The sequence below is a fragment of the Aulonocara sp. 'chitande type north' Nkhata Bay genome, linkage group LG11, assembly GCF_057382095.1.
Source record: "Aulonocara sp. 'chitande type north' Nkhata Bay isolate Kocher_YH1m ecotype deep benthic linkage group LG11, A_spYH_male_GT1.1, whole genome shotgun sequence".
NCBI lineage: Eukaryota > Metazoa > Chordata > Actinopteri > Cichliformes > Cichlidae > Aulonocara > Aulonocara sp. 'chitande type north' Nkhata Bay.
The window spans coordinates 37,450,824-37,472,221 of NC_141354.1; the positions used below are offsets into that span (position 1 = coordinate 37,450,824).

Consider the following 21,398-nt stretch of genomic DNA (forward strand, 5'->3'; position numbering starts at 1 on the left):
GTGACATCACGTCACCATGTCCATGAACTAATGGCTTAAATGAATATGGCTTCCGACCACCGTGATCCTCCGCCACATTAAAGCCTGTTTCGGAAGATTCTGGAGGGAAAATTCCTCCATTTGAATTCATAACTCTGTGGCAGGTGGAAATGAATTGCTTTCGGGTGCTGCTCTGTATTTTACGCAGTCTGCAAATCACTCTCACACCCTCTCCCCACCCCTCTCACTATGCAGTGGATGGAGTTAGGCTCAGAGCTTTGGGTGAAGTTCCACTTTGACCAAACGGCCCCTAAATGCTCAAGAAAACATGATTTTTAGACAAGTTGAGAAGAAATGGGGCCTTTTGGAGCCATTTCTGTGTTAATGCATTTTGTGGGACAAACATTTTGTTTTTGATAGAAAGGATCAAGAGATACGGTTGCATTTTTAGATTCTGTGTTACTGGTTCTGATGTTGGTGAAATATATTTCTGAGAGTATTAGAGACATCGCAGCACCTAAGCCACTTTACAGAAGCTGCCATTTTAATTTCAGGCATGAAGCAAGCAGCAGCGGAAAAATTTGTAGCAGCAGACAGCATCATTTTCAACCCCCACAACTGGCTGCTTCTTCTGCACGCGTCGAGGCTTCTGTTAAAATGTAACCATCTTTCTAATGTCTCCTTATCACTTTAAGAAGTTGCTTTAAAAAGAGGAAGTCCTGTGGTAAATCCTTGATGTACCATTCATCGTGCATTAGCAGATTGCTAGTGTTTTTAGGGCTAAATCAGCTTCAGTGTAAGAAACACTAAAGGACATGAGTCTTTTTCTTTTTTCCATTTAGACGTATTTTTTAGATTAGTTGTCGAAGCTTAAATGAAATTAAATAACTATTTTACCCATTTAGCTCCATACACTTCTACTCATGAGCGCCCCTGATGAAATGCAGCCCTGTGGTCTTAACAGGAAGTGGAATGGTTCTCCTGGACTGGCTCTGGTTTAACTTAAACAGTGATGGCATGTCAGTGCTGAGCTACCTTCACCCTAAGGGGGAAGTGGAGTTTTAAAATGATGCTAACAAATGCTGGCAGCCACACAAATTAAAATGTGTGGTTTCATTTCATTAAGTCAGACTGCATCAGTTCACTTTACTTTGGAAACCGCCGTCGGTTTTGGAGACGGCGACAGTGAACGCTGCACAGTATGTGACACTTTCCTTTGTGTAAAGAGTAAACAGGGAGGGTGGTGAAGCACTGTCAAAACAACTGGGATTTCATTTCAGCGTAAGTGTGGTTTTAATTTGATGCTGATTAAGCAGACGTGACACTTAAGAGCTGATTATTGTGCACAAGATCTGTCTGCAGGGGGAAAAGGAAAAATGAAAGAAGGACGAGGAACGGGAGGAAAAGGGAATGGGAATGAGACCAAAGAGGACTTACAACATCTGCTGGCCTGCATCATGTCTGTCCACGTGCCGTTGGGTAAGCACTTCCTGACCTTCGGTCCCACGATCACTCGGTTGCCTCTGCAGATGTACTCGATCTCATAATCCACAGGCAGGATCTGCACACTGCGGATCTGTGACGAGAACAGGGGCAGAGAGATCAGGGGAAGGAAAGTGTGATTGATGGTCTCTCATGCAAGTTTTTCTCCTTCACTTAAGAAGCCTCTTCATTCTGTGTCACAGTGCCATATGGCCACGACAGTAAAGCTCGACAAGGGAAAACATTTTAGTGTGATACTGTCTGAACTGATGTGCTGTCGCTCTCTGAATTACATCTCCTCTGCCTGTGAGGGGACGGAAACATATGCGAGCCAAAAAGGTTTATGTTTCATTTTAAATGGCTTTGGTCATAGCTGCATACATACATTTGAACAACGAACAATAAGGAAGCAGTTTGAAACTAAGGAACCGTTTTCATGTTGAAGAAAAGCTTCACTGCTTGCAGTTTACAGTTTACAGTGCATGTGCAATCATTTTAACCCAGTAAAGCCTGAACGATGGAATAACTGCTAGAAAATTCAAATTTTGCAAAGCAGAATGTTTAATGGAGCCTCTGACAAATGAAATAAAAGATTCAATTAAATATCAATTTGATCAAATGAGATTTAATTGGATCATTTTATGCTACATTAATTTCTCAGTTTGTTTATCTTAAACAAATATATAAGGGAGTTAGGTTTTTAAAAAAGAAAAATCACACAATGATGAAGATCTCATGGATCAAATATGACACTCTTGGCATTAAAGGATTAACTGTTGTAACGACTGAGACACTTTTATGAAAGTTTTGTATATTCATTACTCGTTCATTCTAAAATGAGGGGGTAAAAGTAAATGTCATTTGGGGCTTTACTGCAACAGAACACCATATTATTTCATATCTAGGACGTTGTCACATTTGCAAACTTCACAGATCTGCCATTGGTTAGATATCAGTTTGAAATGTGGCCACCTTAATCCAAAAAGCTTCTAATATCAAAAGTTTGCCCAGTACCTATTTGCAAAGATGATAAATATATTTATCTGAATTAGGAAGACATGTGTGTCTAAAGTAAATCTTTTCTATGTGATGTAATAGTGTGGCTGTATTTCTATAATCCTCAAGTAGAATAAAATGTGTTTTGGATTTTTTTTGCCCCCAACCTTTAAGAGGGACAGTTTACACCAAAAATCAAATTGACATATGTTTCCTGTGGCCTGTAAAGCTGTTTATCTATCCAGACTGTTTTCTTGCTAGCTTCCCTATTTTGGGAACATCAGCTGTAGAAATGTCTGCTTCCTTTTGAATATAATGGAACGAAATGGCACTCGCCTTATGGTGTTTACATAATGTATTGCACAAATTCTACAGCAGATCTCATGACCCAGTTAATCAAATAAATAAATAAATAAATAAATCACTGTTCAGAAGGAATCGGGCATCAACCCCAACAGAGGCTCGTGTCAAACACGCAGCTAGCTGGGATGTTAGCTAGCTAGGACTAAGTACTAGCTAAAAGCAGGAACTGCAGGATGAGATCTAGCGAGAAGTGGCGTCCCTCTGAGCCAACCTCAGTGCTTTTATCCACACCTTGGCAGGAGCAGACAACTCAGCAACTAAGCTGAAGCAATACCAGGTCACGATAGCAAGTCTGAAGCACTTTGACTTTTTTCTTTTTCTAAAATATGAATGTTTAATATACAAACTCATAAAATTGATGCAGCAAAGGCTGACCTATGAAACATATATTTTTTTAAGCAAAACTTCAAGATTTTCCACAGAGCCACTAAATTCTGAATGACTTGATAAGTCAGTGGATCTCCAACTTGTTCTGGCGTACCCTCACTTAAAGAAGAGAAAAAGAAACATTAATAATACCACACACTATTTTTTTCAAAAACATTAAAAATAAAATGGGATCCAAGTTGAATTTTTAGAGAAATAAAGCTCGGGATGATAGCACAGGCAAACACTCATTATATTTCCATCCTGTTTTTTCTCTGATCGTCACCAGCTGACCTGCGGTGGCTCCATGCCCCACAGCTTGAGAAACACTGTGATACAGTAAGTTCTCTAAAACTGAACCATTAGCTTAAAGTTGTAATAACCAGATAATATTGATGGAGCTTTCTTTTTCCAAATGGACAGAGTTCCCTTTAAAGCTATAAAAAAAAACCCAACAGTTTTCATGTGGAACCACTAAACTCTCGATTTCTATTCAACTGATCTTCAGCCATAAAAATCCATAGTTTGTCCAACTAATGTCAGACTCGGCGTGTTTGTCAAGTGATGTTTATCTGTTTAGGAAAATGAAATCTGGGGCATTTTAAGATTTTGCTTGAGATTCTGTAGTCTGGTTATGCTGTTAAGTGCTTTGAGTGGTCAGTGAGGCCGACCGCTAATTTGATGTAAATGACAGCTTCAGCTGACTGACTATTGACTGAATGGAACTGCGAATAAATCAGAGCTGGAAGTCAGAATAGTCGGAGAACTTTGTGAACACGTTAATTTGAGAATCAGGCAACGTAGAATTTTCTTATTGATAACACAGGTGTATCTACTTGACCTCAAGGTCAAGGTCACAGGACAAATTTTCTGAAAACCTTTAACTCGAGAAAGATGTCAGTATTCTTTTGTGCTGAGGAAAAGATAAAAAAAACAAAAAAACAAACAAACAGCTGATACACTTTTATTTTATGACCATCCAGCAAAAACAGCATCAAAAGGCTATTTGACTTACAAACAATCAAAAACCACAATGGTCATAAAGCAATAATACCAGGCGTAGGAGATGCCTGCGCTCTCAGTGGTTTATGTTTATTAGAATTTTAGCACGTGTTATTCCTGGTTCTTGCTTAGCCATGTGCTTTTTGAATTGATATGCTGAATAAAGTCACTAAGGCTCATGTGCACCCCACTAAGATCGACTGAGACCTGGGAATTATGTGTTCTCAAACTTGTACTTCCAGAGGATTTGTGCCACCTAACAATTTCTACTGGCTGGAGGTTGAGGGGTAGCAGCCTCCTGGCAGGGCCACCAGTGTTTTTAAATTATACCATTACTACTCATCATAGACAGGGTGCCTTACTCAAGCCAAGCTGTAAACGTGGTGTAAACGAACACCAATCACAACAGGATCATTCTTTATATCAAGCAACAAGGCAATCTTACTTTAGTTAATAAAGTGGATTTGTCTTAATGGCAGCAGGTCATTGCTGCATTTTTCTCTGAAGCATCATTATTATTTCTGCTAATAATGACACTATAAACGTGGCTCATGCTGAGAAATCCAGCTTTAAAAATCCCTCCAAGTTTAACCCTCCATTTTTTTTTTACACTCCTCCCAGCTCACTCTAACCTGCTCAGCTCCTCTGACTCACACTGCGCTACAAACTCCATTCAACCTTTAAAATATTCACAAGACTTTGAACTTCCAGTGTCTATATTGTCTTTTATGTTTCTGAAGGAATTAAGTAAAAAGTGACTTATTTTTGAGTATGAAATAGACTTTTTCCTGAGCCGCTCTCAGTGTCACAGTACTGCCAAACACTCCTTTCATATAATCTCTGTATAAGCACATGCTCAGCTACTTCTGCTGCAACTGAGCCGATTCATTGTTTCTCATTTGGTGTCAACTCGGTCGCCTCGGTACCGTTCAGAGTCCAAAAATAAAGAATTTGATCGAATCGCTCAGCATCCAGTTCCTGTTCTGATCCCTCTCTGTTATCAGAGCTGGTTGGTGTATCCGTGTGTGTGCGCTTTGCCCTTAAATCATTTTTTAACACACTGCCATGTTCCCATTCACTGCCCACGTCAGTGACTGTAGTGACTGTTTAAAAGCCACCGAGGGACTGCTCTTCAGAAACTGAAGTGACGCATGCTTTCAATCAAACTGCCAAGTTTCCATCATCAAAGCGCAAAGAGTCATCGCTGTTTCCGAGATGTTTAAAACAATTTTCAGGCTTGTGTGCCGCCCTGCGTTCTTAGTCAGATATAATACACAAAAAGTGGTGTTGTTTTACTGTTTAAACATCACTTTATGTAGCAGCGTTTAGTAAAGGGTCAAAAAGTTTGAGCATGAACTCTAACGTCAACTCTAACGTCAAGAATAATAAATTACCAGATCACAATTATTGATGCATTGATGTGTTTAACACTTAAATCTTACTGATATACAGAATCAAGTATTATTGGATTTTTACAAAGTGCATCTGCATCCAAAATGTAGTATAGTACGAGTAGGTGGTAGTATAACATGGAAATACTTAAGTGCATTACCACTAGGGATGGGTACCGGTATCCGGTGCCATCTGACATAAACGGTAGTAACCAGACCGAAAAGCAGCGCACACTTCGGTGCTTTTTTTTCCCTGAGATGTCATACACTTTGGATTCTAGCCAATCATTTTACGTTTCCGAGGATAGTAGGCGGGTCCAGGTACGTACGTTCTTTTAGAGCAGAGCTACAGATTAAAAATGCCCAAAGCGAAGCGGTCAAAAGTCTGGCTGTACTTCACAGCAAAAGATGCAAACTCAGCAGCAACAAGTGCTTTAAGGTGATACTGTGCAAAGGAGGTAACACCTCGAATCTGATGAAACACCTGGCGACGCATTGCGTTTTTTTATAAAAGCCGAGAAATGCACCGTATTTGATAGCTTGCTGCGAGACCTCACACCGAGCGCATCTACTGCGGGTGGGTTGCCTGTTATGCAACATCCCCAAAAACCCGAAGAGGAGAGTCCTGGCCCCTAGCCCTGCCAGTGTAGCAGAAATGATGAGGATGATGATGCAGCAGCAGCCGTTCTTCTCTGCGTGAGGAGCTTAATGTTGTTCGTGTGTAATTTACGTTGAGTAGGCTAACCACGTTATTACATTAATGCATGTAAGGTGAACTAGCAAACATCATCATAGCTACATGCGGCTGTCTTCTTGTTTGATGGCAGATACTCCCTTCACCCTGGCAAAAAAGGCTAAAATGACCAAAGAAAAAGTGGAAAACAGCTGAACATGAGAGGTTTTTGGACCAATTTTGTGTTCTCCATTCTTTAAGCACCGGCACCGTTTCAAAAGTACTGGTTTGGCACCGGATAAAACCTAAACGATACCCATCCCTAATTACCACTACTTTAGTAAAGTACTTGAGTAAACGTACTAATTAACTTTCCAGCACTGGCCCTGTCCACACACTCATATCACTGGGCACTTTAAGATAACAGTACTCCAGCCGACATCATCAAAATCAAGGCCTGTGGGACGAATCCATCCCCATGCACACTTTAATCCAGCTGGCATATCACTTTAAACGCTTGATAAAACTTTGGCCTGCCAGGTTGTAGCTGTAGTTTGCACAGTGCTGCGGCACCCTGTACACAGCTCGAGTAAACAGAGGCTTCAGAAAGTCACTGAACTGGAACGAGGCATGCAGCTACAGCAAAAAATATCTCTGAGAGCCCAATCGCAGAGTTTTTGGAACAGTTAAGTTGAATGTTTATGTGAAGCCAGTTTCATGGTAGCATGTTGGGCCGTATGTTAGAGCTAAACTAGATCATTAAGGATCTTTTGCTTTATAAATTTTTACATTAAATCTCATGAGAAACTATTACAATGTCATGTTCAAGGTTGTGAAACATGCTCTGTGGGACTGTTGAGCATATGGGAGCTGTGGAAGTTTTGGATGCAATTTTTATATCTTAAGCAGAAACTTCTTGGGTTGAAAAATGAAGCCGGTGCCAAAATCTGCAATTCCACTAATAGCCATGTGCAGAACTCCACATAAACGCCCACATTATGTCCAACTTTACTGCAAAAATAAACATGTTTACAGCCTACTGATAAAACCAGTGTCACCCTCTATGGATAGTTTCCCCCTTTAGGACCGGTGTGCAGTGGGTGCTCCCACTGACGGGTGTCTGCTGGACCTACAGCTCATTCAAGAAGTTTGTGCCTCAGTGCTGCGGAGTGAAACTCTGGAATTGTATTAGTTTGTCACTTACCATTAAATTAGCAGGTATGCATGTCTTTGCATTGCACTCATACAGTTTATGACCAACCAAGCTTACTAGCATTTGGCGATAACTTAGCACTCCAACCTGTTATCCAATATTTTCCATTTCTGCCTCAAAAACTTAATTCATTAAAATAAAACATGACAGTGCCCAAAATGCTAATGCTGAGGTTTCAAAATGCCGAGTTCATCTTTTATATACAGTCTATGGTCAAACTCACACTGGAAGTTTTCATTTGTAAATAACTTCATGTCACTCGTGCTAGAGGAAATGAACCTGCTACGTTTTAGTTTTTTGGTTTTTTTCTGTAAAATTTTGGCTCAGTGATTAACGGGACTGACTTGGACACTTCTTACTGACAACACAGACATTTGTCCCTTATTGATTGCTGTTGCACTGTCACACCTCAGTTCGCTGCCATTATCAGTTACAAAAGCTCGCAAGTGGTCTTGGCAAAACTGTCCTGTCCTCAGAGCGCAGCTCATTGTTCGTACGTTTGGTACAGCATGTGTGACTGAGCATTTAAAGCTGGAGTGCCAGACGACAGGTTTGAGATGTTCTCTGCTGGTTATGAGCTATAAACTTCCTTTTCCTCCAGTAAACACAGGCTTTCGTGGTGTCTTCGAACAACAGCTGCAGCCTGCCAGGTCTCACATGTGTTCTCTAGTTAGTCAGTGTGTTGTGTAAAATCATTCAGCCGTTAGCTAAAATCTCTCTCTTCATAAAGTTTTAATCACCGGTGAATTTTGTCATCTTCAAAGAAGATACGGAGGATTGAAAATACCCAAAAAAATAAGCATTCAAAAACAATTTTTAAAAGAACGTTTTGAATTAAATGCACCAAAGGTAAAACCTGTAGACGGTACATGATTTACAGCACAACAGTCAACATTAAATCATTTACAGAATGTAAAATGATATTTCTAATTTAATTCACTTTCGTATTCTTGTTTCTCTGTTTGTAAATTTATTATTATTTATTTTTCTGTTTATTTTCCAAAAGCAATAAAAAAATTTGTTACATTATTTTATTATTGTTATAAAATAATGAAAATTAAATGCAAAATACACATTTTTCACATTTTATAAAGTAGTTATGTCTTTTCTTTTTTTAAATATTACGTCTGGTGGCCTAACATGATATTTACACATTTATGGAGTATTTTATATTTATCAATTTATTTAATTATTAATCTTTCCTTTCCCCAACACCCTCAAACCCCTATTTTATAACCAAATTAATACAAGTCATTGCAAAAAAAAAGCCATCTATAAGAAAAGTTAATTGCACCACATTTTCAAATTTATTAAATGCCTGTTTTTATATTTTCAGGTGCATATTGGTGAATAATTATATGAGATGTTTTTACATTTATTTATTTTTTAACAGACACAAATCTACTTCTGTGTCACTTGTTTTGAAATCTTCAAACTGGCAGCAGTCTCATGTGATTGATTTGAATGATGAGCTTCAATACTCTGCAGTAACCAGATTCTCTGTACCTGTTCTTGTGTTAGGCCTCTATAGCGGATCCCACCATCCCTGGGAGGCCGGATGATGGCACAGCCTGGGGGAAAGGGGGGAAAAGGAGGAGGAGGAGGCAGAATGAAGGACGATAAGCGCATAGAAAGAAAGCTCTGTCTCCAGATAATGCAGATATATTACAGCAACATGATATATTATCAGTTTAACTGACGCCTTCCTCGCTGCACAAATTGCAGCGTTTCATTCGGGTCACTTAGCAATCTCTGCGGAGTTACTTCTGTCCATTACTGCATATTGTAAACAGACACACACACACACACACCGATTCCTGCACACAAATTACCTCCAGCTGATGAATTATGTATGGGCACAACGAGAGATGGAAGAGCACAGAGAAGAATCAGAAACAATAGCCGTGCCATTTCTGGATCTGAAAGAGAAGGAGGAGAGAGAGAGAGAGGTTTTAAAACGGGAAATCAAGAGTTTTGGGAGAAGACGGAAGAGACAAAAAAGAAATGGGTTACTGAGGAAATATCCTTACAGTATTAATGCCGCACACTCTGTTCTCAGATGCAGTCATTTTCGCTTCACTGCATCAACCTTTTGGCAAAAAAAAAGCTCCCTTTTCAACCTGGCGGATAAGCTGCACGATGAGTCCACTTTTCTCTCTCTCTGCTTCTGTTTGTATTCACCGTGCAGACGGCTCAGGTTCATTTCAAAAGCCCTGTAGACAAGATTTCAGCTCAGGCTTTGATGGCTGACGCTGATATTTTTTTGCAAAGTGGATCCCCATTTCACACCAAAGCAAACTCAACAGACTTTTCTTCTCTTCCATAGTAGAAAAATATCCAGAATAGCTAGTATGGCTGTAGCTAGTGTGGCTGCAAAAGCTTTCTTTTTGCAAGATGAGTGCCGCTATTTGGTGTGTTGACAGGCTTTTAAGGAACAATGATTCAGCTGAGCAATTCACTGAAAGCACCACACCGTCAACAGTTTGATCACAGATTTGGGTCCATAATGTCAGCAGCAGTTCATGCAGCACTCAAGCAGAGATAAAGAGTGGGCTACAGAGGTCTGCACACATGCCCTGATTTTTTTTATTCACTTGAGGCAATTCATCAAACTTGGCAGCTCCCTTAGGACCCCAAAAGGGGCTCATACAACTTGATGTTCACATATGCTGCAATTCTACACCTGTAACCAGAGTTCAATATGGGAAATCTCTTTACACAAAGTGTGAATTTACTGGTCATAATGCACATCACAAAATGTCTTAGGTTAACTGAATTTAATGTGTACACAGACTTCATGACAACAGACAAAAAAGTATGTTTTTCTTACCAGAAAACAGTGAAAACACCCAGGAGTCCCAAAGCCCCTGGAGTATTGGCAGGCAGGGGAACACACACACACACACACACACACACAGACACACATACAGTATCGATGATAAACACCCTATATATAGCTGTTCATTTGCAGTTTTGAATCATAAACTCCGCTTTATGAGGTTGCCAAACAAAACTCATCCAAACACTCTCACGCTTAACATGACAGTACAGGGATTGATCAAGTGTGTGTGTGTGTGTGTGTGGGGGGGGGGGAGAATGGGATGGGATGGGTGGAGGGGGATAACAAAGTAAAGCACCACAGTGAGGGAGACAGATGGCAGCGAGGCTTGCCTGTGGAAGGCAGACAAACTCTGCTGGAAACTTCATTAGCATTAACCAGTGTATTTTTAGAGTTCACTGACAAGAAGCATGCAGGAGGTAGACACCACCACTAGAGCGTGCATATTATAGGTGTGTGTGTTTGTGTGTGCGCGCGCTCTGGTCCCGTGTGGGAAGCAGGGAGAGAAAGAAGGACAGCTCAGCAGGAGTCATTAATATCAGCGATCACACACCCAGCCGGATAAAAGCAAACTGTGTGAGTGAGCAGCCTAACGGCACAAAGCCAGCCGACTCCATCAGCTGAGGCTGTCCTGGCACTGAGCAGACAGAGGGGAAAGAAGGGGGCCTGTCGACTGGCCTCGAGCTGGAAAAGCAATTAAGGCTTCAGCACCACGGACAGCGCCTCCAAAACACAACTACTACATGAAACATCTCTCACACCTCAATCCCATCCACTTCCAATGTCACTGCTGCATACACACTGCCTACACTTCCTTGTGCGAGTCTGCTGCCGGAAGCTGCGCTGGATAAGGACTGATCCGGCCCATTTCAGCACCACAGTGATGTTGAGAATAGCCCACAGTGGGCTATTTTCAGGCGGTTCCACATGCACACACACTCAGATGCTGCATTCTGTGCATGGCTGAGCATGAACTACAGAGACGTGAGGGTCACAGTAAGGGTGCCACCAACCGTAAGCTGCCGGTAGTTGCTCGTCGGGTGTTGACTAGGGAATCCGTGATGGCCTGTAGAGGAAGGCCGACCATATTAACAAGCCCTCCTATGAAAGGATGTCCAAATATAATGTCATCAGCCTAAAGCGGCTGCGTCTTGCATAAACAGGAGCAGAGCTCGCATTCTGTCTCTAAAAGGCTTTAAAATGTAAATGCAAACAGGCTGGATCAAAACAAATCAGGCCCATCGAAAAAATGAACGCCTCTTGCATTCAAATGTGACAGCTGTCTAGATTCCGTGCACGGGAAATGGAGCGTCTCCTGAATAAATGCGCTCTAACATCGCGACCTACAGCACTAATAGCATGTAGCGCCCTGAAGCAAAGCTGTAGCATGTGTGTACTTACTATTAGTTTCGATGCGCTCAGTGAAGATAAGAGTAAGTCCTCCGGGTGGGACCCGCCAGGGGAAAAGCCCGGTGTCAGATTATTTGGTAGAAATATGCATCTTTGCAACAATTTTTATGGCTCTGTTAATATGGCTATACAGTAAATGTGCAAGCTGCTCCGTGCCTAAACAGAATCTTACAAAAACGAGACGGCTCTCATTCGGATTGTTTCCGTGTACTGCAGTTACGCATGGCCAAGAGAAGAGATGACAAAAAAATCCATAGAGAAAAAAAGTCCCATACATCCACTATATACAAACGCAAGCCCACCATAAACGACGAAACAGCGATTCACCACACTCCCCTCCTTTTTTTCTCTCCACCTCTACGATCTTGAGCTAATTCACGACGTCATGATGGAGACGCGCCGTGCGTAACAGCCCCCCTCACGCATTTATCGCATCTTTTTTCTTTCCCTCCTTTCCAAGATGAAACATGCCGACGTCTAAAGCCCCACAACAGCAAAAACATAGCACAATCTTAAGAAGCGGCTTTGGATTTATGAGCTTGCAGATTCAGTCCACGTGGATAATTATCTCGACGGCAGGAAGACAAGAGGAGGTGCAGATATGGCGCTGTGGTATTAACGCGGTCTACATTGTTAAGCCTTTCTCTAAAGCTCTTTGGAGCTTAAGTCAACGAGGCAGCAATCAGTCATCCCCACAACACTGGTCATCTATTAAATCAGCCTCTCCCCGTTCTTCCATCTTCTCGCGATCCTGCTTCATATTTATATGTCTGCTGAATAATTGAAGCAAGGCGAGGGAAGAAATTCACAAATTCCCATCCCACTGAATTCAGCATGAAAGAACAGAAGGCCAGGCAGCAGGATCTGCTTTTATTGATTACAGGTGTGACAATCCAATCCGACTAACTCACAAATGCGATTCAGAGGGTGAAAAGTAACTGTTAAGACAGCGGTGAAAAGTGAGGTTTTTCAGATAAACTGACAATAATGAGACTTTAAATATGTCTGCGATACTCAGAACATCTGTACAGCAAAGATTCAACATCTGTACATGTCAGTATTTTCCAGCTTTGTAATAATTACACAAATTTACAAGTCTTTCTTTTCTGACTTCATTGTTTTGCTTCTTTGACAAAGTACAATCATAAAAGAACCAAAAAAAATCATCATCAGAACTCTTTCAATTCTTGTCAAAAATCAGTCAGGCTGTTAAAAATATTTGAAAATCGTAAAACGGGCACTCACTTCATATTTAAATGGTTCCAAACTGAGATTACAACAAACTACTACTCAAGCTAAATTTGTTTGTGTCAAGGCACACCTCAAATTACAACAAGGGCAAAAAATATACACAAATGTAAACAATATCCAAATCATCTGGATCATGACACTCCAGTGTTACAACACCAAGTTAAATAAAACAAATAAGGCTGATTGTGTCAGTGTTTGTTTCAGCAAGCAGCGCTCAAAAACCGAAATGATGGAGTGCATGCTGCCTTAAGACTCATTTCAGGGATTTTCAAAAAACGCATTCTCTCGTGCTAAAACGTCCAAAAAAAAAAAAAAGCACAACTTGCAGCATGTTACAGGAAATAAACACATGGAACAAGGATTCAAACATGCTTTCACTCTGCACTGACAAAGAAACGTTTTTTACATTCTTCCCTACTCGCTGAGGAGGTGGGGATCTCAGGGGCCCTGCGACCTTCTACCTTGAAGCAATCGCTGATGAGACTCGACTCGACTGGAGAGGAAGCAACAGAGGAGGACGAGGGAGAATGTTTTTACCAGTCTCACCAAGTTAGATCAACGATTAGCCTGGGAAAGCAAAAAATGATGCCTTTTTAAATATGTCTGTTCAAACAAGGCTTTTCATCTTTCTTAGCTGCTCCTTCATGCTCAAGGAACAAATTCTACCCAGAATCCTTCAGAGGAGTAAATATACTGAATACTTGTCCTGCAGGGATGTAAGCTCTGTAGATCCTGTAGTGTTCTAACTAGGCTACACTGTTTACTGTGTTCAGCTTTAGAATAATGTGCATGTGCTTATTTACACCCATCGCTGCAGCTTTCCTTCTTTTTCACTTAATTCCCTGTCTCATACTTTTGTTTGGTACCTTTTTAATGAGGGAAGTTTATCCTAGTGTGGATTGCTGTTTTTATTTTTGCATTGTTTACAGCAGCTGTTTCTATGACAGCCTCACAAACTGAAGCTTCGGTGGTGCTGCTTATAGAACTGTTGCTGGCGCTCTTTGGCGCTCGTTTCCACCAGCTTGTCTCTCTTATTGGTCACTCTGGTTTTTTCTTTCTCCCCTTCATCCCCGGTGATGCTCCCCACGTCGCTGAGATTCCCGAGGTGCTCGATGGAGTCGTATTTCTCGAGGTCAGAAGCAATGGTCTGCAGGCTGAAGACTGAAAGGGAATCCGAGCCGGCTCGCTCCCTCTCCCTCTCATGCTCCTTCTCCTTGTATCTCTCCAGCAGGTCGATGGATGCGTCCACTCCATCCCTTCCAATGGCGCCGCCACAGGCTCCGCCTTCAGACTGAACCTTGATGTCAGATTCTGCTCCGACAGGGGGGCTCCGCCCGACACAGATAGAAGGGCGTCCTCCCCCCTCGCCCGGGTCCCGCCCTCTCTGAGCATGGATCTGCTCGCTGATCTGCTCCAAGTTCCGCAGGGCGATGGAATAGCGGGTCTTCACTTTGGCTACTTGCTGCTCCAGCTGCAGCACTTTGGCCTTGTGCTCCTGGAGTCACACAAAGCAACTTTCATCATCAATTTCAACATTGATTTCATGCCAGTAGGAAAATAACCTTCCAGTAACCTCCAGTAAATCCATAAAATACTGAATATATTATAGAACTTTTGCCAAATCAGCAGATAAAGCTTTCTAAGTGCAGGAAACACTAAACAGAAGGTGTCTAAACAGAGGTCTCACTGGGCTCTTTGTGTTACCTCCAGTATGTGGTTGAACTGGGCCTTGAGCTCAAAGTAAGGTTTGGACTTGATGATGACTCTCTTGAGGGACTTCTGCAGCATCTGCACACGCGCCTCGGCCTCCTGACAGGCGTGCGTGACACGCATGTGCTCCCTCTCACTGCGCAGACGCTCTTCTTCGGCTTCGTTCACCTGCGAGAGACACAGGAGACGGACGGTATTATAACAGTAACAGGAAACGGCATTTCTCTTAATGCAAATATGACTGGTTTTATCATAAACTTTGCCTTGATCTTCATTCCCAACCATTTAGCTCACTGTTCATTCATTAGTTCTTATTTTCTTAAAAAAGTAAAGAACTGAAAAGGCTTCTTGTTTAGTTTGTAAATGCCTGTCCACAGAGTTTCAGGCACACTCTTTATTGTTGTCTTTTCTAAATTTCTGGAAACATTTTAATAGCACAATAAAGCACAATTCAAGACTTTGTACTTTCTGTGTCTGCGCTGCCAAATGAAATGACACTTGATTATTTGTTTAAAAGGCCCTCACACAAACTCTAAGTAGTCAAATACATATTACACCAAAGCGTCAGGAAGTTATGGATTTTTAGGATATTCCTTTAGACACAAGCTACCAACCATCAAGACCAACTTCAAGGCCTGAACGACTTGGTAGACTTGAGAAAAGGAGAAGAAAAATTAAGAACAAGACAAACGTTGGGCCTTGACATCGGTTACCTACAGGTACTCGGCTGATAACTGTCCACTTAGATTCCCTAGTTAGAGTAACATCGATCATTCACCTCTCTTTCAACATCAATGGGCCTCCACTAAGCAGCTATTCTGACTCTGACACATTATGGTAGGTGTTTATTGCCAGAGACATTAAAAAAATAAAAAATAAAATTCTGCCACAGCAAAGATGATGGTAGATGAAATTTTTATCTTATTTTACTCGTGATCCCATAAATGCAGTTTTTTTATATCCGAAATTTGAGGTTCAATGTTTTTAAATATTCAGCTATATAATCAGATTTCAAATATTTGCTGACACAGTGGGGTGCCACGTGTCAGGTCTGTCTACTAGTGTAGTTCTCCGACATAAGCCAAAGCATTTGGTGCAAACAAAAGGTGACCTGTGAGGATGAAGATGTAAGTGAATGAAAGTGCCCTAATGGCGGTTCCTCCGGGGGTCACTTAAGCTTGACTCTAAAAGTGAGTCGGTGCCTATAAGCTCCCATGTTAACATGCACAGTTTTACAGGTCAAAGGGTGTATGCAAGGGTGTAGCTGATTTGTGTCTGCTAGGCCTCATTTCAGCTAACTAGAATCACTGAACAGACCTTTTCACCGTGTAGCGCCATTACTGCGTCTTCTTAAGGAACTATACGTCGTTCTGTGCAGTACAGCCAATCCAAGGAGTTTGTACTTTGGTTTTGCTGAGTGAAAATCAAAACCGGTGGCTGATGCTGCCGTGACTTCGTCCATCTTTTTATTGTGATATAGATAATTTGAGTAAAGTTATGTTTGCAGGACTACAGCAGCCAGGGTAACAGCATTATACTAGCTTTCTATTGGCTACCAAGACACAGAGTGATAACATAATGTGTTTTTAAACAGCTAAAGGCATTCACAGTTTTCACTAAAGTTGGCGAGATTTTCAGAGCACTCATTTTGCTCTCTCTAAAATCTGCAGATGACTGAAACTACTGTAGCAATATCAAACTAGTCCAGCTATCAATATAATATCTAGAAGCCAGATCACACTTAGATCTAAACTGTGCTGTAACTGAAAGGAAGAAACAAGTCAAGCATTTACAGAGTTCTGTGACACTCAAGGCCAAGAAAATCATGTCATCCATGCTGCATGTTACAGCTGAGAGGGCACTGAAGTTCACCAGCTGTCTGTATCTTTTCTGTTGAGTCTGGCAATTGTAACCCAGCAACAGTGAGTTTGTGAGTATATCCAAGGCTGCCAAGAATCACTACACTTATCTGCACACTTATTTTTCCACAAACAATGCAGACAGCAGAGCAGCGAGATCACGAAGAAAAATAATGGTGTGCATGTGTGCACGCAAAAAACACTGGAGAGCAAAAACCTAACAAGAATAATCAGACAAAATTCTGACTCTACCCAGATAAACTCAGAGATGACTGAACTCTGCATTGTTTGGTAAAACTATAGCAACCTTGTTGAGGTGACAAATAGAAATGAAAGCATTCTGTTTAGCCACGCATCTTAAAACTGCTCTTCTACCTTGGCGGTAGCGTGGTTGAGCATCTCCTGCCAGGTGGGATCCAGGGTGTTCTTGCCATCAGCCAGCAGGCCCTGCTCGGCCACATAGACCATCTCCCTGGCAGCTGTGTGCATGGAAACGGCTCTCTCGTAGCTCAAAGCTGCCTTCTGAGTCTCCTGCTGTGCCTATGGAGAGCAGACGCACCTTTAACAACCTACAGCAGTGGACTACGACAAGGACACAACACCCCTGTTCTGTTCAATCCAATTACAGTCATCTCTCTGCTGAAATGAGTTTGCATATCATAGTTTTTATATTCAAAACACTTCTAGGTCAATGCAATTACAGGAAAACAATACTGCCTTTCAGTCTGAATGTGTTAGGTAACTTTTAATGCATGAGACGTTGTTCCCTGCATATCTCGAACATGTGATTTCTATGTGAAGGACTGGGGTCAAATTTTCAGCAAAAATGAAAAGAATGTGACGCTTGTTGTAATTCCCAGGTGCTTTGTCTCAGCGCCTTTCTTCTGCTCCCAGCGTCAAAAACAATCTTAGAAATGGAATTCACTAATCATTAACGTCAATGAAAGACCTGCTTGTCCAAGGTTGTTGGGTTTTTGGGATCAAATCTGAAACTTTTCTCGCTCTCTCTTCTGGCTAATGTTAGATAATGCTAGTGCGCCTGCTAACACAGACAAATGACAGGCTGGACCAGGTTGGCTAGTTCATCTAAGAGATAAGATAAGATAGATCTTTATTGTTACTGTTACAAGAACAATGAAAAACAGTTTGGCATCTCTCCATTAGAAGTATGTAGATTTTTACGTTAAAATTACTTCACAATCAAAGATAAAACACAGATATATACAGCTGTATACAAGTTATATATGCTGTAAGGTGCAATATAAGGAGCAAGTGATCAGTGAAATTTAAACCTCCAGAGCTGATTTGATAACTTGGGTGATCATTTTTCAAATTACTTCATCAGGCAAATTCAAACTGTCATCAATGTTAAAGTTTCTGCAGGTCTGAGTGTAACAGGGTCCACTTGTGCCCAGGTAATGTAAATTTCAATTTTAGACACTGGCCAGTCGCCAATGAGGTTGCAGTTTTACAGTCAGTTCCACCCATCTGTCACATCCAGTTAGAAAAGAAAACAAGATGTCAATGACAAACACGCACAGCTCAAAGTTTCGTAATCATCACAGAGGCCACTGTCCTGTGTGTGCTAACATCAGATCACACAGTACTGAGGTTAGCCAGCAGTAGATGATTTAATGGCACACGGCAAATATTAATAAGTGACATTTATTTTCCACAGTAACAACCAACACGTGGGTGGTTAGCCAGCTAGCTGTAACGTAACTACACAGCACGTAGATGACATCGCGAGCTTCATCACATCCAAGTCAGCGTTGTGTCATTATACACACAGTCATACAGGCACACAGTGAACACACCGGTGTTTCAGTAGATATGCTCGCTGATGTCACCAATGATGGTTTTCTGAGTTAACGCAGATTTACACTTCAGATTTGTAGATTTAACTGGTTTGCAAAATCGCCCAAAACTAGAGCTCGTAAAGGAACAGAACAAGCACCTTGCATCTAAATTGTGTTTAGACCTAGATGCATTTTACACTGGGGATCAGTGCGTTTCTCCAAAAAAACATAAATAAATAATTTAAAAAAGCAAAAAAACATTTGCACTGAGATTTCCCTTCCCTACTCAGAACTTGTGCACGTTCACAAACTGCAGCACCCGATGTTTGTTTTTCCCTTGCCTCGAGCAGAACACCTGATTCTCACTCCTGAATCCAGATGCTGCAGTAAAAACATGCATGTCTGTAACACATCTTCCATTTGGCAGAGAAAACAGATGTAAACCTTGTTGTGTATACCTCTTTGGCAAGGCGCCGAGCTTCATAATATGGTCTCGCTTTTTCAATGCAGCTGCCGAGCTGAGAGCTCTGAGCGTTCAGCTTTCGGGCAGACTCTGTGAGGATCTTCCGGTATCCCGATCTGGCATCCTGGACGATCAATGCATGAAAATGACAGGATTAGATTTACCTGTAATGCAGCAACTAATTCGATTTCACACAGGAAGTGGGCAGCCGATTCAGTGAGTGTCAAAAAGCAACACTACATCTTCCATTTTAAGAGCTCACACTTTTCCAGAGTCTGTGCTTTACACATATTGAAAAACAAAATTATCATATTCATTAGCACCTTCGGGGTAGACTAATAAAATATTTAGACACAAACACATTGAGAAGTAATTCCCAGGGTGGCAATAAATGGTTTTTCACATCTATAATGAGTTTGTTTTGTCAACATCAAAGCAATTTTATTTAATCTGACAAGAAAAGCAGGGCAAGTCTTATTAAATTGTCATACATTTCACGCAGACTTGTAACTGATTATATTCACCACCAATTAACCTATCAGTTACTATTCTGGGAAGGTTGGAAAACAGTGGAAAACTGACCAAAGCCCAAACATTTAACAAACACAGGAGGACAGAAGAGAAGCCATTTAAAAATTAAAAAAAAGATAATAGGAGATTATTTGATAGTTATATTTTACAATGATTGTAATAACTGAATAGCTTTCTATCTATTACGTATTTACACTTACATCCAACTGCAGTTCTAGCTTGTTGATTTCAGCACTGGCTTCATTGAGATGCTCCAGTTCCTCCTGTGGAAAAACACAGTATATGTATCTCACGTATTTATATTGGGAAAGCATTAGTAGTGCTATTTGACTGTAATGGCGATGATTAATAGGTTGGGAGTGTAAGGTGACACACGTCAGAGGTGTGTTACACTGGTGACAGGATAATCACTTCAGATCTGACAGGGATTTGCACAGATTACCGTATTATGAAGACATTATCTTTTAAATGAATAATGAACATGTGCTCATTTGAATACATTACTACCTTTCTGTCACACTAAATCGAAAGTAATCACGGATGTACACACCCAGGTGTAGGTAACAGTAATTTAAAAGCGGCTGATTAATATAATAATACAGCTGAAGGATGTTTAACGGTCAGCAATAGATTAAACAAAAAGTCCGAATTTTGAGGTACCTGGATTCTGGGGTCCAACTCCTCTTCATACGGACTGTGTAATTGCTCTCCGGGGCTTTTCTGTTTGTCACTCTCTCCTTCCTCGCAGGTGTCTCTGAGCGCCATTTCTTGAGTCTTTCCATCGCATTCCGCGGCTTTGACCTCCTCAATACACTCCCTCCATTCCCCTACGTCCGATTCCCCGGAGCCGGCGGGGCTCTCTCGCAGGTCGCCTGGCTCCATTCCAGGCAACACTTTTGGGTTAGCACCAGCGTTAGCTAAGGAGTCTTCAACAGCAGGCGGGGTTTGTTGACCTAAAAACCCGGTGCTATGAACAACGACCGAAGGTTATTAAGTAGAGGTAAATTAAAAAATTATTCCAGCGGTCAGGAGTGGTGTTGAATTTGCTATCTGCCATATTAAACCACACTGAAACCCACTAAAGCTAGTCTTGCCTGCACCTAGCATGCTAACAGGCTAGCGCCTAAATGAAAGCGTGACGGCTGCTTTTCTGAACAAACCGCTGCCAGGAGATGAGAACTAAAAGGGGGGGCTATCAAAATGTACCCCCCGACACACGCCTCTTTCCCTCCATCCTTTACCGGCTCTTCAGTACTTTAGCTAGGCTAGCTAGCTAGCGGTTTCGGCCTCACATCATCATTACAAATGAGGTAAACAGGCGAATAGAAGCGCTACGCACTTAAAGATTTGAGCCAGGGTGGCCACCGTAGTTGCACTACAGCAGTGAATGCTGTTAATTTTATGGAGGCTATCTGAAGGTTTGCGACAGACAGGTGATCTAAGGGCTCTGGAGTTGAATTCAAATATTTTTTGCCATGCAAAAAAACAAGGTATATAATAAGCTTATTACAGCAAATTGTCTTGTGCAAATAAATTAATTACACGTCGGCACAAGATGATGACTGTTTGTACAAGATATGACTTTGTTAATACAAGATAACAAGACAAAATAAAAAAGATAATTACTGCTCTGCGCTAAGAACATTTCCGTACAAGACAGTAAGTTGGTCATGCAAGACAAGGACTTGCGTGCACACAATAATGACTTGTGAATATAAAATAACTTCTAGGTACGTACTGTGTGAAAGAGCCAGTCCTCAACTCTATTTTGTTGCTGTGAAATGGGAAATAATTGCAGTAATTTATTGAACATGTGCGAACATAAATAGAAATACAGTGTATACAAAAAAACCGATTTTGTACAGTTCCATTGAGCTTTAAAGTCAGAATTTGGTATGACCACCTTTATGTTTTGTTTTTATTTTTTAACTCTCAGGCCAACTTTTCTCCATCCAGTTTGAAAAGGTCCCCAACACCACTGGCTGAAATGCAGCCCCAAGCGGTTTCAAAGAGTTTCACTGCTGTAGCGTTCTCCTGATCTCTTCTTTACATATTGACGGCCAGTTTTAAA

At 41.3% G+C, this 21,398-nt stretch overlaps 2 protein-coding genes and 1 long non-coding RNA gene across 7 annotated transcripts in view; 1 reads left to right on the forward strand and 2 right to left on the reverse strand.

Annotated features, from left to right (window-relative positions):
* Positions 1-10,540, forward strand: part of LOC147319736 (uncharacterized) — a 46,916-nt gene extending 36,376 nt beyond the window's left edge. The window contains exon 3 of the long non-coding RNA XR_015131576.1: positions 1,330-10,540. This is a non-coding gene — a long non-coding RNA (uncharacterized LOC147319736). The remainder of the gene's footprint in view (positions 1-1,329) is intronic.
* Positions 1-12,404, reverse strand: part of gabbr1a (gamma-aminobutyric acid (GABA) B receptor, 1a) — a 130,975-nt gene extending 118,571 nt beyond the window's left edge. Inside the window, exons 1-5 of one of the 5 annotated variants that reach the window (XM_086312473.1) lie at positions 11,706-12,404; positions 9,496-9,678; positions 9,298-9,384; positions 8,972-9,036; positions 1,417-1,555 (exon numbers count right to left, since the gene is read on the reverse strand). In XM_086312473.1, coding sequence (XP_086168599.1) covers positions 1,417-1,555; positions 8,972-9,036; positions 9,298-9,376 — 283 coding nt within the window. In that variant the 5' untranslated portion in view covers positions 9,377-9,384; positions 9,496-9,678; positions 11,706-12,404. Of the gene's footprint in view, positions 1-1,416; positions 1,556-8,971; positions 9,037-9,297; positions 9,385-9,495; positions 9,679-10,295; positions 10,314-11,317; positions 11,633-11,705 lie in introns of those variants that run through there. The other 4 variants (XM_086312470.1, XM_086312469.1, XM_086312471.1 and 1 more) reach the window with 4 other exon arrangements.
* A 165-nt stretch (positions 12,405-12,569) lies between these two features.
* Positions 12,570-20,671, reverse strand: sh3bp5la (SH3-binding domain protein 5-like, a). The gene is made up of 6 exons (XM_086312474.1): positions 19,988-20,671; positions 19,528-19,590; positions 18,792-18,920; positions 16,910-17,074; positions 14,670-14,843; positions 12,570-14,460 (listed from the first exon to the last, which is right to left on the reverse strand). Exons 1-6 carry the CDS (start codon positions 20,207-20,209, stop codon positions 13,915-13,917), a joined length of 1,299 nt encoding a protein of 432 aa, XP_086168600.1. The 5' UTR covers positions 20,210-20,671; the 3' UTR covers positions 12,570-13,914.
* Between the last annotated feature and the right edge of the window lie 727 nt (positions 20,672-21,398).